This window comes from Gobius niger (genome assembly GCF_951799975.1).
Source record: "Gobius niger genome assembly, chromosome: 9".
NCBI classification, from domain to species: Eukaryota; Metazoa; Chordata; class Actinopteri; order Gobiiformes; family Gobiidae; genus Gobius; species Gobius niger.
In genome coordinates, this window is record NC_136860.1 from 4,978,918 (window position 1) to 4,996,414 (window position 17,497).

The window sequence follows — 17,497 nt, forward strand, 5'->3', positions numbered from 1 at the left end:
TCCACTTTATTATGCAGATCATCATTTTCAAGCAATACGGTAAAGAAAAAGGGACTTTCTGCTGATGAAAAGTGTGAAATAGTTGAATGCCTTGGTCTAGGTATGAAAACCTTCGATATTTCATGAAAGATTAAGCTTAATCATCATACAGATAAGAGATCTGTGGATGATTCAGAGCACACTCCGTTTTGTGCCGATAAGGGCACAATATGGACGGTTTCTGCCAGACAAACACATCAGATTATGAGAACAGATGCTGCAAAGCAGCATACAGGTATTTGAAGCTGCTGGTGCCTCTGGAGTCCCCCGAACATCAAGGTGTAGGACCCTCCAGAGGCTGCAGTTGTGCATAAACCTTCTATCCGGGCCTCCCCTAAATGGTTAATTGAATGCTGATGAACAGAAACGGCTGCAACGGGCTCAGGAATACATGAGGACTCATTTTCAAACAGTCTTGTTCACTGATGAGCGCCGTGTAGTCCTGGATGGTCAACACAATGGAGTAGTGAATGGTTGGTGAATGACCACAATGTCCCAACAAGGCTGTGACGTCAGTAAAGAGGTGGCAGAGTCATGTTTTGGGCCAGAATCATGGTGAGAGAGCTGGTCGGCCCCTTTAGGCCCTTTTAGGATCCCTGAAGGTGTGAAAATGACCTTTGAAAAATATGTGGAGTTTCTGACTGACCACTGTCTTCTATGCTACAAAAAGAAGAGCTGTGCTTTCCCGAACAAGATCATCTTCATCATGACAACGCACCATGTCCTGCTGTAAATAATACCTCTGCATCACTGGCTGCTATGGGCAATGGGCATAAAAGGAGAGAAACTCATGATGTGGACCCCCTCCTCCCCTGACTTCGACCCTGTTGAGAACCTTTGGAGCCTCAACAAAAAAAACTTCTATGAGGGTGGGAGGCAGTTTTTATCCAAACGGCAGCTCTGGGAGGTTATTCTAACATCCTGCAAAGAAATCCAAGCAGAAACTGTCCAAAAACTTACAATTTTAATGGATTTAAGAATTTTGAAGCTGCTATCACACAAGGGCTCCTATGTTAAAATATAACTTGACCTGTTAATATTTTTTTGATTGAAATAGCTTTTGATTTCAGTAAGTATGACCTCCTAATGCTACAAATACAACAAATGACCATTTTCAGTTAATTACGAGCTTTAAAATGTATTAAAACGATGAGTTGCATAATAACTTGGAACAGTGGATTTTGAGGTTTTTATTATATTTATTTTTGAAAAAAATACTGTTATCACTAGGAAATTTTTTCCACCACATTTAAATGATCCTCTACCAGTTAAAGACTTAAAAATTATGCTGACTCTCATTTGAGTTGACAATTTAGAAAATCTTAGAAAAATGTCATTTGCATAATAATTTGGAACGCAGTGTATAACCATTGTTTTCACGCGCCTTATGGGTTTATGCTCGAGCGTTTGGTTGGGTTACGCGTCATACTGAAATACATGGTCTATAACCAAAGCCAAAACTATTATATTTGTTTGTCTGTTATTCACCCCTGCTGGTAAACAGATCCACCCGGTAGTAGCTTTATCACCTTGGAAAAGACAGGTGAATTGTTACAAGCTCTCGATTTACCGATCAATCTACGTTTTTATCCTCATATGGCCGTGAGATTTGGGCAATGACCGAAAGGACGAGACTGCGGATAAATGAGGGTGGCTGGGCACACCCTTCGAGATCGGGTGAGGAGCTCAGTTACCCGGGAGGAGCTCGGAGTAGAGTCGCTGCTCCTTCACGTTGAAAGGAGCCAGCTGAGGTGGCTCGGGTATCTGTTCCGGATGCCTCCAGGTCGCCTCCCGTGGGAGGTGTTCCAGGCATGTCCTAGTGGGACAAGACCTCGTGGAAGGCCCAGGGCATGCAGGGGGGACTATGTCTCCGAGCTGGCCTGGTGTCGCCTCGGGGTCCCCCCAAAACAGCTGGAGGAGGTGTGTGTGGATCGGGAAGTCTGGGCATCTCTGCTGAGACTGCTGCCCCCGCGACCCGGCCCCGGATAAAGCGGAAGAAAATAAACGGATGATCACAAAGAAATATTACATTTACTCTGGATTTTCATTAGTAATATCAAAGGCATTAATTATCAAAGTATTGTTTCCATACACAATGAAGGCTTCTTTTAAATGTAAAAATATCTTCATTGCACCTGGAGAAGTGGTGAGCTATATTGTTCGAATTCGGTGTAAAACAGTTTATGGCGTTTTATCTATTGTTATTTCACCAGGAGATCTCAACAGTTTGGACCCAGAAGTAGTTCACACATAACAAACGCATAAACTTGGTTGATTTTCCTTTCATTTTAGCTTCCATTTTAGGCTATATTTAAGTAGGCACAGCTCCAAACAGCTGATTGCCAACCAAAAGTCACATGACTGAGAGTGGTCTATAGAGTCAGTCTCACACACCCGAGTCCGGATGAAAAGAATCCAATTTCTACTCAATAGTTGAAAATACAGCAAAACTATTTTATAACTTTTCAGTTTAAAATGTTTTAGAAAAATCTTCAAATTAAACTTTTGTGTTTTGTGTCCATAAGTTAGCACATAGCTAAAAGTTAACCGGCGACGTGTTTTAAAATAATAACTTTTTGGGGGGGAGGGGGGGGTCAATGCTACGTAAATATGAATGGGATTTTTTATGTCAGGACTCACTCATGAGACCGGAGGTGGGTGGGACGTTAGAGCGCTGTTGTGGTGCAGATAAGAAATCTATGGTGGCAAGTTGGCAGATTCATTTCAAATGAACAAAGTTCAGAATGTGTTGATGTCCTGTTTGGGGATGTCTTTCGAAAACTGCCTGTCTCTCATATAGTCAAGTTCACTATGTCATTTAAACGCTGCAAATGTTGGGGCAGCAGGGTGAGGGCTCGCAGATGGGGGGCTACTGCCCTCAACCAACTGGCCACATTACACCCTAGCTTTTGAATGCACCTCACTAAAGAAGGCAAACAACAATATACTAAAACAATCACAACCAATGCTTTTTTTTTTTTACAGTGGAAATAGGAACGACAGCAAGGAGAAACATAATAATGGTGTGTAGTGTTGATTATAAAAACTATGACAAATGTTATACTTATAGGCACACTGCATAACATTTTGGACAATACATTTGCCATCAGTAAAAACATGCTCCTACTGACCAGCTCCACACAGACAATGCTATCGCAGCAGTGGGTAATCAAAAAATGGATTTGGATGAGGACCTAACCTGTTTAAATCTCAAATTCTACCGACTTAAGGTACATGTTCATGACGAGCTGGAGATTTGAGATTTAAACATGTTGAATAGGTCCTCATCCAAATCCATTCTTTGATTATCCACTGCAGTAATGGCATTTTCTGTGTTGAACCTGGTCAAGTCCCAAGATAAAAGACGCTGCTGCCCACGGGCGAGATGGTGAGTAAAACTTGAGCACACTTATATCATGCACACTTTGCATGATATAAATACGCTAAACCTGACTGTGATAGTCGTTACATGTCTCATAAACAACATAATACCTTTAATAATAATACCTTTAATTTGTAATGCACTTTACATGATAATCTCAAAGTGCTACTGTTGTAGCACATGTGTTCATGTGCAGGAACATGATCACTACAAATCTTTGGTCATGTTTTCTTCATGTCATTCACTGTGACTGGTTGTGTGTTTTGCTTAGGTGCGGGGCTGAGTCCAGTCCACGGTTTTGGAATGGAGATGAACCACTCGTTTAAAGTGTTGAATAATGTTGTATGTCTGCATGTCACAAAATGCCTGCAAAAAGCATAATAACGTATGTCTCCTTTAAAGCAGTACTAAGTAGCTCTTGCCCCTAGAGGCCATAAGCGCAACTGCAGGTGTTATAGCAAGTTGCGATGTTTTAACTTATTAATTGTCCGTGAGTAAGTACTACGCTGACAGAAAAGGCGAAGGGATATTGTACATCCAATTACATTGCCCGTAAGCCTGTTAACTTCTTCTTTGTGATTCCATTAGTGTGTATTGGTTGCTCCGGTCCGGTGGCAGTCAAGTTGCAATTGCAGTTTTCTAGCCAGAGACACCAGGGGGAGATGAAAGACCCCCCAATCATCCCATCAACACTTGTATTACCCCCAGAGGGACTACGGGAAGGATTTATTGAGGTAAAGAAGTTACTTAGTGCTGCTTTAAGACTAATGGGGTAAACAGGAGCACTTTTAAACCACACATAGGAGAACATGCACTCGGTGAAGCTCTACTGCACCACCACATGCTTGGCCCCATTTATTATTATTTCATTGACTGCATCAGAAAAAACTATTAAGAACAAATGATTGTTTTACAATGTTGGCACGGGGTGTTGCTGGTTTCAGCAGTGTGTTCTCTGCAGTCGTCCTGGCCCCGGTGTGGCCCCGGGCCCCGCAGATAGAGCATGTCTGTGTGTGTGCTGAACGTGGCCTCGGTATCAGCAGACACAAGGCCCTGCAGCCTCTGATAATACACTTCTACAAATTCCACAGAAGACAGCATGACACCTTCGGCCTACAGCGGGAGAAACGGGTTCGCTTTTTTTCATGAAATACAACGATGTAAATGCTTTAGTTTTTGCTCCCCCCAACAAAGCAAAACTGAACAATTCAGAGTGTCCTTTTATTGTAGACGGCCTAAGGCAGGCCAGTGCAGTGTCCGGTGTCAGTGAGCACGTCTCCTTGTTAAGAGAATCCAGCCCACCTCACAGTGAAGGCAGGGCTTCCCAAAATGTTCAAGACAATGTTTGTATTTTTGATTGAAGGTCATATATTTTTGTGAAATCAAGCCACAAGTCAAAACAAACATGAATAAAACATTAGAAATGTTGTGCACCTTCATTTATTATTTATACAAACTTTACAGTGGGGGTCCTGAGTTTAGCAAAACTAGACTAAATACAACAAAGTCAGTATCAGTATCTCAGGAATCAGAATCCAAATTAACATAATTAAACCAGATTTTAAATTATCTTAAATTATTTTAAACACTATTTACATTTTACAGTGGGCCCCCCTGATTTTGGGGCCCCTGGCCTGAAAAGTTTTCTAATCAGCATCTTGATATGACAAAGGAGACGTGCTCACGAACAGATCTGAGAACAATATTTGAGCGAAATGGGGAAAGGCTGAAAGTGCAACTGAGTCAGAGTAACAATACTTTCAAATATTTTTACTCACGTAGAAGTAAAAAGTAGTGACCCATATAATTACTCAAGAAAGAGTAAAATGAGAAAACTACTGCGAATACTGCGTAACTGTTTGACTGACTCAAAGTCTAATTTCAATAGCGACACAAATGATAAGAAACAAAAGTCAAAACAACGTGATAATCCAAATATTTCCAAAGAAAAGGCCATAAAATTCATGAAAATAGATTATTCTGAAGAAATCTACATCCATTTCATCACACGAAGCTTTTATATGTTACCAGTTTTACTCAAGTGAGAGTAAAATGACTTGTAATACATAATATGAGTACTGTAGTGTATCTAAAACTGTTCATCCCTCAGCAGATGGGCTCTGACATTCACACTGCTCCCACTACTGATATTTGACTTGGTATTTGATACAAAGTCAAATATCAGGGCATGGAATGTTGGAGGATATGTCCACTTTACTCAGTATTTTTTGTTCAGAATGAGTTCATTAGTCCAGGATTAGTTCATTAACTTGTATAAAGGTATTTAAGGTTTAACTTTACTTAATGGTTTACAAGGAATTATAGATTTACTGTGTAACTTTGGGGGTAAAATAACCTTAATTATAATAATCTTTGATTTTTGAGTAACAGTTATGGGCCAACGGTAACACATGACTGACTTAAAGGGACCAATGGAGTTTAAAAATGTAAAAATGATGTATTTTCCTCCCCCTACACGCAGCCATGTCCTAATGTGCAGAATGAGCTCAGACCTGTTCACCACAACTGCCTCTGAAATCCTGCACTGTCACTCAGAAAGTTGTTACTTCAGGTCCGAAATTGCCGTCATGCACGAGCTTAATATAGAAGGTGCAGTTACACGTATGACCTGAGGTGGCAGTAGTGAGTATAAAATGGCCAATTTGCATCTAGGCCCTTCAATGGCAGATGTATGTAAGCAAATGTACTCATGTACTGCTCAGAAAAAGAAAAAAAAACACTACTCACGTAGAAGTGAAATGTATAATAATTAAACTTCAAACTTAAGGCCTATTCATACTCCACAAGACACGAGAACTTTATTCTCGCACCAGGAGCTGCGAGAACAAAATGACGTCATTTTGTTCTTGCAGCTCCTGTTCGGCAGGTCTTGCTGACGCAGCAGCTCAGCAGAACTATTTCGGCAAGGCTGCGAGAAGCGGGAAGCGAGAATCCAATGTTTACGTCCTAACACCGGTGCGGAAAACGGAGACAACATGGCTAGTTTTTTGCGGCAGTAAAATACTTTGCTGAAGGATTACAAGGACACGCAAATGGCAACAAAGTCCTGGAGAGAAACACACGGACATAATAAACCAGCGGGAGATGTGGCTAAAGATGAAGTCAATCTTCAAAATGTTTGCAATACCGTGGCTGATACATTTTATAATAGTTTAAACTCAAATAGCTCGTTTTATTTCGGTCATTCCTTGTTTGTTTTGGTTGCGGGAAAAAGGGGGCGTGGCAGTTCGGCAGAAATGTCTTGTGGAGTATGAAATGTCAGAGCTCAGACGAACTTTGTTCTCGTTCTTTTTGCCTCAAGAACAAAGTTCTCGGGTCTTGTGGAGTATGAAGAGGCCTTAAGTATTTCCTGCCTCTGACTAAAAACATGAAGAACATGAGCAGGAAAGATGGTGAGAGTTAATGCCGTCGCACATTCTCTGTGCTGTTCTTACTCACAAACAACCAGATGGAGCATTAGGTCACCAAATATTTAAACCCAGACAGTTCGGGCTCCAGACTAACACTGGAGCAGCCAAAGGCATCCCAACAGCTCAGGCCAGGGGCCCGGGGCCAGGGGCCAGTGCGCGTTAACCTGCCACACTGTTTGCAAAACAAACTGGGGCATGTGTCCCACGGCTCCAACCTGCACTTTTCAGACATGGGAAAGAAATACAGCAGCAACTGCAAAGTGCAGTAGTGTTAAATGTTGAGTGTATCACACACACAACATTATTCAACACTTCAACATCAACAACATCCTGAAAATAGAAACCAGTTTCCGGTCTACAGCCCACGGGCTCAGCCCTAAACAAACGTCACGCAGAAAAACAGAAAATATCCAGCACTGGATATCTGGTAGTTTGAGGCAAACTGTCAAGTACGTCCTTGTTTACAAAGCGTTCGTCAGTAAAATGCCGAGCACAAAGAAGAGCATTCTGGTCCAATGGATTTTCCCCAAAAAGTGAAAAGAAACATTTGAATAATCCATCAATGTAAAGTTAGTATTCCAGCAGCTCTGAGCGTTAAAAAAATAATAATAAATGACATAATGGGAGACAGATACGCACTAACATAAGAGCTACTTATATAATAGAAAACAATATGTGAACATGGATGAGTTGAATTCTGATTATTTAAATGTAACCTGTGGTGTACCTCAGGGTTCGGTACTAGGCCCGGTGTTGTTCATCTTGTACATTAACGACATGTGCAAAGTTTCTAAACTGATCAAATGTATTTTATTTGCTGACGACACAAGTATTTTCTATTCAGATAAGAACGTCGACAAGTTATTTGAAACAGTAAGCGCAGAAATGAGCAAATTAAAAAAATGGTTTGATCAGAACAAACTCTCACTCAACCTAAGTAAAACGAAATATATGTTGTTTGGGAACAGAAAAATTAATGAAGCAAAAGTTCAAATCAAGGAGGTAGAGATAGAAAGAATTAACAAAATTAAATGTCTTGGGATTTTAATTGACTGCAAATTAAGCTGGAAGCCGCATATTAAACGTATTGAAAACAAAATCTCTAAAAGCATATCAATAATAAATAAAGCCAGACATATACTGGATTATAAATCACTTCGTACTCTCTACTGTACTCTAGTCCTACCACATCTAATATATTGTACTGAGGTCTGGGGGAATGGCTACAGCAGTACTACAAAGTCACTTGTCCTTCTCCAGAAAAGAGCAATTTGTGTAGTTCATAATGCAGGATATAGAGATCATACTCACCCTCTTTTCCTAAAGTCAAATCTACTTAAACTGAAGGATCTGATCAATTATTTCACCGCAATAATGATGTTTAAAGCTAAAAATGATCTATTACCAGCCAGTATTCAGGATTTCTTTCGACAACAGGAGGAAGGGTATAGATTAAGGGGTCACATGAATTTCAAAACTCCAGTTGTCCGATCCACTAGGAGGAGTTTCTGCCTTGCTGTTTGCGGCGTAAAACTATGGAATAGCTTGAATGTGTCACTCAAGAAATGTACCACAGTTTGCCAATTTAAATCTATGTATAAAAACATGGTCTTCACAAACTATAGAGCTGGATATTCATTATAATTTAAACAACAATTTAAACAATCAGTAACATTATTGTTGCTGGATTTCTATGGCCGTGATGTGGATATTGTGGAAAGACATTCATCGTTTGTAAAACAATTGCAGGTCGTTGTAAAAGAAGAACGATATGAGCTACTTTTGCTCCTCAAGTAGAAAAGGGGGTGGGACTAAATGAGGTCACACTTCAACCCACTCCTTTTTGAACAATTGCTGTATTGGTATCCATTACTTGTGTTATCATTGTTTTTAAATTGTTCGAAATAAACTAAACTAAAAAAAAAAAAAAAACATAACAAAACATCATCAACACATTTAAAAGCATCCTTTAGGTGACGGCAGGACGTCAGGATTCTTCATGCGGGAATCAGAAAATACTTTCAAATACTTTAACTACGGGAAACCCAAAAAACTCACAAAGTTGATTTTGTAAAATATGTCTCTTTTAAGGTGAAATGTAAAAGGTAAAGGGAAGGTAAATTAAAGTTGTGCGGCGCCAAAGTCTATTGTCTCGGTCTCGGTCTCGGTCTCGGTCTCGGTCTCGGTCTGGGTCTCAGCAACTAAACCAGAGTCAATGGAGGACCTCGATCTGGATCCGGACCCACACACAAAATCAGGACTAAACCAGGACTATACCAGGACTAACCAGGGCAAAACCAGGACAAAATCTGGACAAAACCTGGACTAAACCAGAACAAAACCAGGACAACATCTGGACTAAACCAGGATTAAACCAGCCCTAAACCAGGACCAAACCAGGGCAAAACCAGGACAAAATCAGGACTAAACCAGGACTACACCAGGACTACACCAGGACTACACCAGGACTACACCAGGACTAACCAGGGCCAAACCAGGAAAAAACCTGGACTAAACAGGCCTAAATCAGGACTAAACCTGGACCAAACCTGGACCAAACCTGGACTAGACCAGAACAAAACAAGGACACATCTGGACTAAACCAGGATTAAACCAGCCCTAAACCAGGACCAAACCAGGACTAAACCAGGACTAAACCTGGACTAAGCTAGGACAAAACCAGGACTACACCAGGACTAACCAGGGCAAAACCAGGACAAAATCTGGACAAAACCAGGGTTAAACCAGCACTGAACCAGGGCCAAACCAGGACTAAACTTGGACTAAATCAGGACAAAACAATTAAACCTGGACTAAACCAGGACTAAACAAGGACTAAACCAGGGCTAAACCAGGGCTAACCCTGGACGAAACCAGGACTAAACCAGGACCAAACCAGGATAAAACCTGGACTAAACAGGGCTAAAGCAGGTCCAAACAAGGACCAAACAAGGACAAAACCAGAACTAAACCAGAAAAAAACACAGGACCAAAGCAGGACCAAAACAGGACCAAACCAGGACTAAACCAGGACAAAACCAGGACAAAACCAGGACTAAACTAGGACCAAACCAGGACAAAATCAGGACTACACCAGGACTAACCAGGGCCAAACCATGACAAAATCTGGACAAAACCAGGACTAAACCAGGACTTAACCTGGACTAAACCTGGACTAAACCAGGACTAAATCTGGACTAAACCAGGATTAAACCAGCACTAAACCAAGACCAAACCAGGACTAAACCAAGACCAAACCTGGACAAAACCTGATCTAAACCAGAACAAACCAGGACAACATCTGGACTAAACCAGGATTAAACCAGGACCAAACCAGGACCAAACCAGGACAAAAACCAGGACTAAACCAGGATTAAACCAGGACCAAACCAGGACAAAATCAGGACTAAACCAGGACTACACCAGGACTAACCAGGGCAAAACCAGGATTAAACCAGCACTAAACAAGGGCCAAACCAGGACTAAACTTGGACTAAATCAGGACAAAACAATTAAACCTGGACGAAACCAGGACTAAACCAGGACCAAACCAGGATAAAACCTGGACTAAACAGGGCTAAAGCAGGTCCAAACCAGGACCAAACAAGGACAAAACCAGAACTAAACCAGAAAAAAACACAGGACCAAAGCAGGACAAAACCTGGACTAAACCAGGAAAAAACGGACAAAACCAGGACAAAACCAAAACTAGACCAGGACTAAACCAGGACCAAACCAGGACTAACCTGGACTAACCAGGACCAACCAGGGCCAAACCATGGCAAACTCTGGACAAAACCAGGACTAAACCTGGACTAAACCAGGACTAAACCTGGACTAAGCTAGGACAAAACCAGGACTAACCAGGACCAACCAGGGCCAAACCATGGCAAACTCTGGACAAAACCAGGACTAAACCTGGACTAAACCAGGACTAAACCTGGACTAAGCTAGGACAAAAACAGGACTAAACCAGGACTAAACCAGACTACGCCGGGACTAAACCAGGACTACGCCAGGACTACACCAGGACTAACCAGGGCCAAACCAGGACAAAATCTGGACTAAACCAGGATTAAACCAGGACTAAACCTGGACTAAACCTGGACTAAACCGGGACTAAATCTGGACTAAACCAGGATTAAACCAGCACTAAACCAAGACCAAACCAGGACTAAACCAAGACCAAACCTGGACAAAACCTGATCTAAACCAGAACAAAACCAGGACAACATCTGGACTAAACCAGGATTAAACCAGCCCTAAACCAGGACCAAACCAGGACCAAACCAGGACTAAACTAGGACCAAACCAGGACAAAATCAGGACTAAACCAGGACTACACCAGGACTAACCAGGGCCAAACCAGGAAAAAACCTGGACTAAACAGGACTAAATCAGGACTAAACCTGGACCAAACCTGGACCAAACCTGGACTAGACCAGAACAAAACAAGGACAACATCTGGACTAAACCAGGATTAAACCAGCCCTAAACCAGGACCAAACCAGGACCAAACCAGGACAAAACCAGGACTACACCAGGACTAACCAGGGCCAAACCAGGACTAAACTAGGACCAAACCAGGACAAAATCTGGACAAAACCAGGACTAAACCAGGACTAAACCTGGACTAAACCTGGACTAAACCAGGACTAAATCTGGACTAAACCAGGATTAAACCAGCACTAAACCAAGACCAAACCAGGACTAAACCAAGACCAAACCTGGACAAAACCAGGACTAAACTAGGACCAAACCAGGACAAAATCAGGACTACACCAGGACTACACCAGGACTACACCAGGACTAACCAGGGCCAAACCAGGAAAAAACCTGGACTAGACCAGAACAAAACAAGGACACATCTGGACTAAACCAGGATTAAACCAGCCCTAAACCAGGACCAAACCAGGGCAAAACCAGGACAAAATCAGGACTAAACCAGGACTAAACCAGGACTAAACCTGGACTAAGCTAGGACAAAACCAGGACAAAATCTGGACAAAACCAGGATTAAACCAGCACTAAACAAGGGCCAAACCAGGACTAAACTTGGACTAAATCAGGACAAAACAATTAAACCTGGACTAAACCAGGACTAAACCAGGGCTAAACCAGGGCTAACCCTGGACGAAACCAGGACTAAACCAGGACCAAACCAGGATAAAACCTGGACTAAACAGGGCTAAAGCAGGTCCAAAGCAGGACCAAAACAGGACAAAACCTGGACTAAACCAGGACAAAATCTGGACTAAACCAGGAAAAAAAAAAAAAAAAAAAAAAACGGACAAAACCAGGACAAAACCAAAACTAGACCAGGACTATCCCAGGACCAAACCAGGACTAAACCAGGACTAAACCCGGACTAAACCAGGACTAAACCTGGACTAAGCTAGGACAAAACCAGGACTACACCAGGACTAACAAGGACTAACCAGGACCAACCAGGGCCAAACCATGACAAAATCTGGACAAAACCAGGACTAAACCAGGACTACGCCAGGACTAAACCAGGACTAAACCAGGACTACACCAGGACTAAACCAGGACTACGCCAGGACTACACCAGGACTAAACCAGGACTAAACCAGGACTAAACCAGGACTACACCAGGACTAAACCAGGACTACGCCAGGACTACACCAGGACTAACCAGGGCCAAACCAGGACAAAATCTGGACTAAACCAGGATTAAACCAGTACTAAACCAGGGCCAAACCAGGGCTAAAACAGGACTAAATCAGGACCAAACCAGAGCCAAACAAGGACTAAACAGGGACTAAACCAGGACTAAACTAGGACTAAACCTGGACTAAACCAAGACCAAACCAGGACTAAACCAGGACCAAACCAGGACAAAATATAGACTAAACCACAACAAAACCAGGACAAAATCTTGACTAAACCAGGACCAAACCAGGACTAAACCAGGACAAAACAATTAAACCAGGAGTGGACTACACCAAGACTAACCAGGACAAAATATGGAGTAAACCTGGACTAAACCAGGACTAAACCAGGGCTAAATCTGGACGAAACCAGGCCGAAACCAGGACAAAACCAGGACCAAACCAGGACTAAATCAGGACTAAACCAGAAAAAAAAAACAGGACCAAAACAGGACAAAACCTGGACTCAGCCAGGACTAAACCTGGACTAAACCAGGACTAAACCTGGACTAAACCAGGACTAAACCAGGACTAAACCAGAATAAAACCTGGACTAAACCAGGACTAAATCTGAACGAAACCAAAACCAAACCTGGACTAAACCGGGACAAAACCTGAACAAAACCAGGACAACATCTGGACTAAACCAGGATTAAACCAGGACCAAACCAGGACCAAACCAGGACCAAACCAGGACTAAACCAGGACCAAACCAGGACCAAACCAGGACCAAACCAGGACTAAACCAGGACCAAACCAGGACCAAACCAGGACCAAACCAGGACCAAACCAGGACTAAACCAGGACCAAACCAGGACCAAACCAGGACTAAACTAGGACCAAACCAGGACAAAATCATGACTACACCAGGACTACACCAGGACTAACCAGGGCCAAACCAGGACAAAAATATAAACTAAACCAGAACAAAACCAGGACAAAACCAGGACAAAATCTGGACAAAACCAGGATTAAACCAGGACCAAACCAGGACTAAACTTGGACTAAACCAGGACTACACCAAGACTACACCAAGACTAAGCCAGAAAAAAACCACAGGCCAAAACCTGGAAAAAAACAGGACTAAACCAAAAAAAAACAGGACAAAACCAGGACAAAACCAAAACTAGACCAGGACTAAACTAGGACTAAACTAGGACTAAACCTGGACTAAACCAAGACCAAACCAGGACTGAACCAGGACAAAACCAGGACTGAACCAGGACTAACCAGGGCCAAACCAGGACAAAATATGGACTAAACCAGAACAAAACCTGGACTAAACCACGACTAACCAGGGCAGAATCAAGACTAAACCTGGACTAAACCAGGACTAAACCAGGACAACATCTGGACTAAACAGGGCAAAGAGGAGAAACACAGCACTGCATTGATACATTGTGTAGCCTACATAATTCTGTTATTTAGAAACCCAATACGTAGTTTCAGAAAAAAACAATAACGAATTGTTGCATTGTTTTCAAAGCACACAAATTATTTTTACTGTAAATTATGTTCCAGACCTTTGCTTGCTAACTATTATTTTTTTTATTTTTTTTTCGATCGCAGTGAAATTAAATTCAGTACCCCTGGTGCTTTAGTTCTCTCCCTCTCTCTCGCTCTGGCCCTACAGGAGGAGAGAGCTGCTGATCAGGGTTTTATCTCTGCAGGCTGAGGTCGGAAAGTAGCTTGTTTGCTCATATTTGACTTATGTGGTGGATTTCCCCCTTCTATTTTTAAACGAGCACAATACAGGTAAACCAAATAAACAGGGGCGGGGTTGTCCATTCACTCTCTCCTTCACACACCAACGTCTTTTTAAACGTGCCCATTTATTCACATCGAGACACAAAACACACACAGGGACTCACAATGTTATGAATTCCTTTGTTTTGTTTTTTTGTTTCTTTGTAGTTGTTCTTTTACAATACTACACTTTTGAAGACTACTCTAAGGTGTGTCTCTGTTTTTGCCGCCTTTGCACATACTGTTACAACTGCCCTCATGTATTATATGTTGTCTGTGTCAATGTTTCAGGAATGATATTTGGTGCCGTCTGTGACAAATGAAGGCCTTTAGCTCAAAAGATCCGTGAGTTACAGTGTTACAACTGTCCCCGTCCTCCCCCATCCTTGATTCAGTGTAACTTAGTAGAACGCATCGGCTCGTCCAGCTCTCAGCCTCCCACTGTCCCTCTGTCCCGCTGTTTTCCCGGCCCTCTGTCCCACTGTCCCTCTCTCCTGCTGTCCCGCTGTTCTCCTGGCCCTCTGTCCCGCTGTCCTTCTGTCCCACTGTCCTTCTGTCTCGCTGTTCTCCTGGCCCTCTGTCCCACTGTCCTTCTGTCCCGCTGTTCTCCTGGCCCTCTGTCCCACTGTCCTTCTGTCCCGCTGTCCTTCTGTCTCGCTGTTCTCCTGGCCCTCTGTCCCACTGTCCTTCTGTCCCGCTGTTCTCCTGGCCCTCTGTCTCACTGTCCTTCTGTCCTTCTGTCTCGCTGTTCTCCTGGCCCTCTGTCTCACTGTCCTTCTGTCCTTCTGTCCCGCTGTTCTCCTGGCCCTCTGTCTCACTGTCCTTCTGTCCTTCTGTCTCGCTGTTCTCCTGGCCCTCTGTCCCACTGTCCTTCTGTCCCGCTGTTCTCCTGGCCCTCTGTCCCGCTGTTCTCCTGGCCTTCTGTCCCGCTGTCTGTCCCTTTGTCCCACTGTCTGTCCCGCTGTCTCGCTGTCCGGCTGTCTGTCCCGCTGTCTTTCTCACTGTCTCACTGTCCCGCTCTCCCGCTCTCCCACTGTCCCTCTGTCTGTCCATGTGGCCTCACTGTCCCTCTGTCTGTCCCGCTGTCCCTCTGTCACGCTGTCTGTCCCACTGTCCCTCTGTCCCCAAGTCTGTCCCGCTGTCTCACTGTCCCTCTGTCTGTCTCACTGTCCCTCTGTCTGTCTCACTGCCCCTCTGTCACGCTGTCTGTCCCACTGTCCCTCTGTCTGTCCCACTGTCCCTCTGTCTGTCTCACTGTCCCTCTGTCTGTCCCGCTGTCCCTCTGTCATGCTGTCTGTCCCACTGTCCCTCTGTCTGTCCCGCTGTCCCTCTGTCTGTCTCACTGTCCCTCTGTCTGTCTCACTGTCCCTCTGTCTGTCTCACTGTCCCTCTGTCTGTCTCACTGTCTGCCCCTCTGTCTGTCCCACTGTCCCTCTGTCTGTCCCGCTGTCCCTCTGTCCCTCTGTCCCTCTGTCTGTCCCTCTGTCTGTCCCGCTGTCCCTCTGTCTGTCCCGCTGTCTGTCTCACTGCCCCTCTGTCTGTCTCACTGTCCCGCTGTCTGCCCCTCTGTCTGTCCCTCTGTCTGTCCTGCTGTCTCACTGCCCCTCTGTCTGTCCCGCTGTCTCACTGTCCCTCTGTCTGTCCATGTGGCCTCACTGTCCCTCTGTCTGTCCCGCTGTCTGCCCCTCTGTCTGTCTCACTGTCCCGCTGCCCCTCTGTCTGTCCCGCTGTCTGTCCCTCTGTCTGTCCCGCTGTCTGCCCCTCTGTCTGTCCCGCTGTCCCTCTGTCCCGCTGTCTGTCCCACTGTCCCCGCACTCACCCAGCAGCCCCTCGAACTGCTCGATGGCCAGCACGGCGTTGTCCTGCGTGCTGTGGTGCAGGTGGTTGGGCATCTTGGTCATGTTCCAGGGCATTGCGCGGCACAGCGGGATGCGCACGGGCTCGCAGGCGCCCGCGCGCACAGTCACGGGACGCACGACGGCGCACGCGACCAACACCGTGAGCGCGAGGAGGGACGCCATCGAGGAGGAGCGGAGACTGAGGCGCGGATGGTTCCAGTCCGGGAGCGCGGTGAACTCTATCCGTGGAGCCCAAGGAGCGGAGAGTTTGGGGCGGGGAGGAGGGAGTGGAGAGGACACGCCCCGCTGTGGTTAAAGCACCACGGCTCCTGTCCCCGGTCACCTGCGGCCGTTTCCCCCGGTCCACCTATTCAGAGGATGTCCCACTTTTGCATTCTGCAATACATGGCCTGAATATAAAGAAAGGGGTTCATGAAAAGCTTCTTGAAAAATAGTGACGAAAACGCAACAAAAAAGCCATAAAAGAGCAACAAAGTGACAAAAAAAAGCGATGAAAAATGTGACAAAAACATAACGAAAAAGCCACAAAAAGGCTACAAAAAAGTGGCAGACAGATCAGTTCTGCAGATCTTAGCTTTCAAATGAGGCGGTACTCTGGCCTATAGGCTGTGAGCTGCAATCAAGAAGCTTTCAGATTTGGGTAGAGACAAACTGGAGAAACTCGGTTAAAGTGAGGGTTAATGGGTTTTTCCTAATTGACATCAGTTTAAAGGTGCTATATCATGCAAAATCGAGCCATGTAGTTATGCTATTTCCTTATCCTACCACCCCCCAGAGTGTTTTTTTTTTTTACTTCATTCACACAGTTCTCAGCAATCCTCCTGAATCCTGCTCTCTGAGCAGCTGCTCCGCCCTCTCCTGGAAAACCACTGACTTGTTCCACTCTGACATCAGATTGTAGCACCAAGAAGTGCTCGACTTGGCCTTACGGCAGAGCCGGTGCTGGCCCTTCTGGGGCCCTAAGCAAAAATCCACACGGGGGCCCTACAGTAGCGTCCCATGGCTATTCGACGAAGAGAGAATCCATTTATGGTCAAAACAGTTCCACTGTTCCAGGGCAGAAATGGAACATACAGACCTCAACTCAGGCCCTGCCGCCCGTGTGAGGACCACTAACCACTAAACCACTGTGAGACTGGGATTTAGGACTAATACTAGTCTATTTCCCTTTTTAAAATAGTAAATGGCAAATGGTCCCATTCTCTCACCTCTGGTCCCTGACCCACAGATTGGGAACCGCTGATTTAAAACTAACTGAAACCTGCTCCTGACGGTTGTTTCTGACTTACCGCTGAGAATTTGCCTGTGAGTCGCCCAACCCGTTTTAGACTGTGAACCATGTGGATTCAACTCAACAAAAAGGCCACG

The 17,497-nt window shown here is 44.4% G+C and overlaps 1 protein-coding gene across 1 annotated transcript in view; it reads right to left on the reverse strand.

Annotated features, from left to right (window-relative positions):
* The window catches only part of frzb (frizzled related protein), a 52,595-nt gene extending 36,197 nt beyond the window's left edge, over positions 1–16,398 (reverse strand). Inside the window, exon 1 of the mRNA XM_079562981.1 lies at positions 16,090–16,398. Coding sequence (XP_079419107.1) covers positions 16,090–16,291 — 202 coding nt within the window. The 5' untranslated portion in view covers positions 16,292–16,398. The remainder of the gene's footprint in view (positions 1–16,089) is intronic.
* Between the last annotated feature and the right edge of the window lie 1,099 nt (positions 16,399–17,497).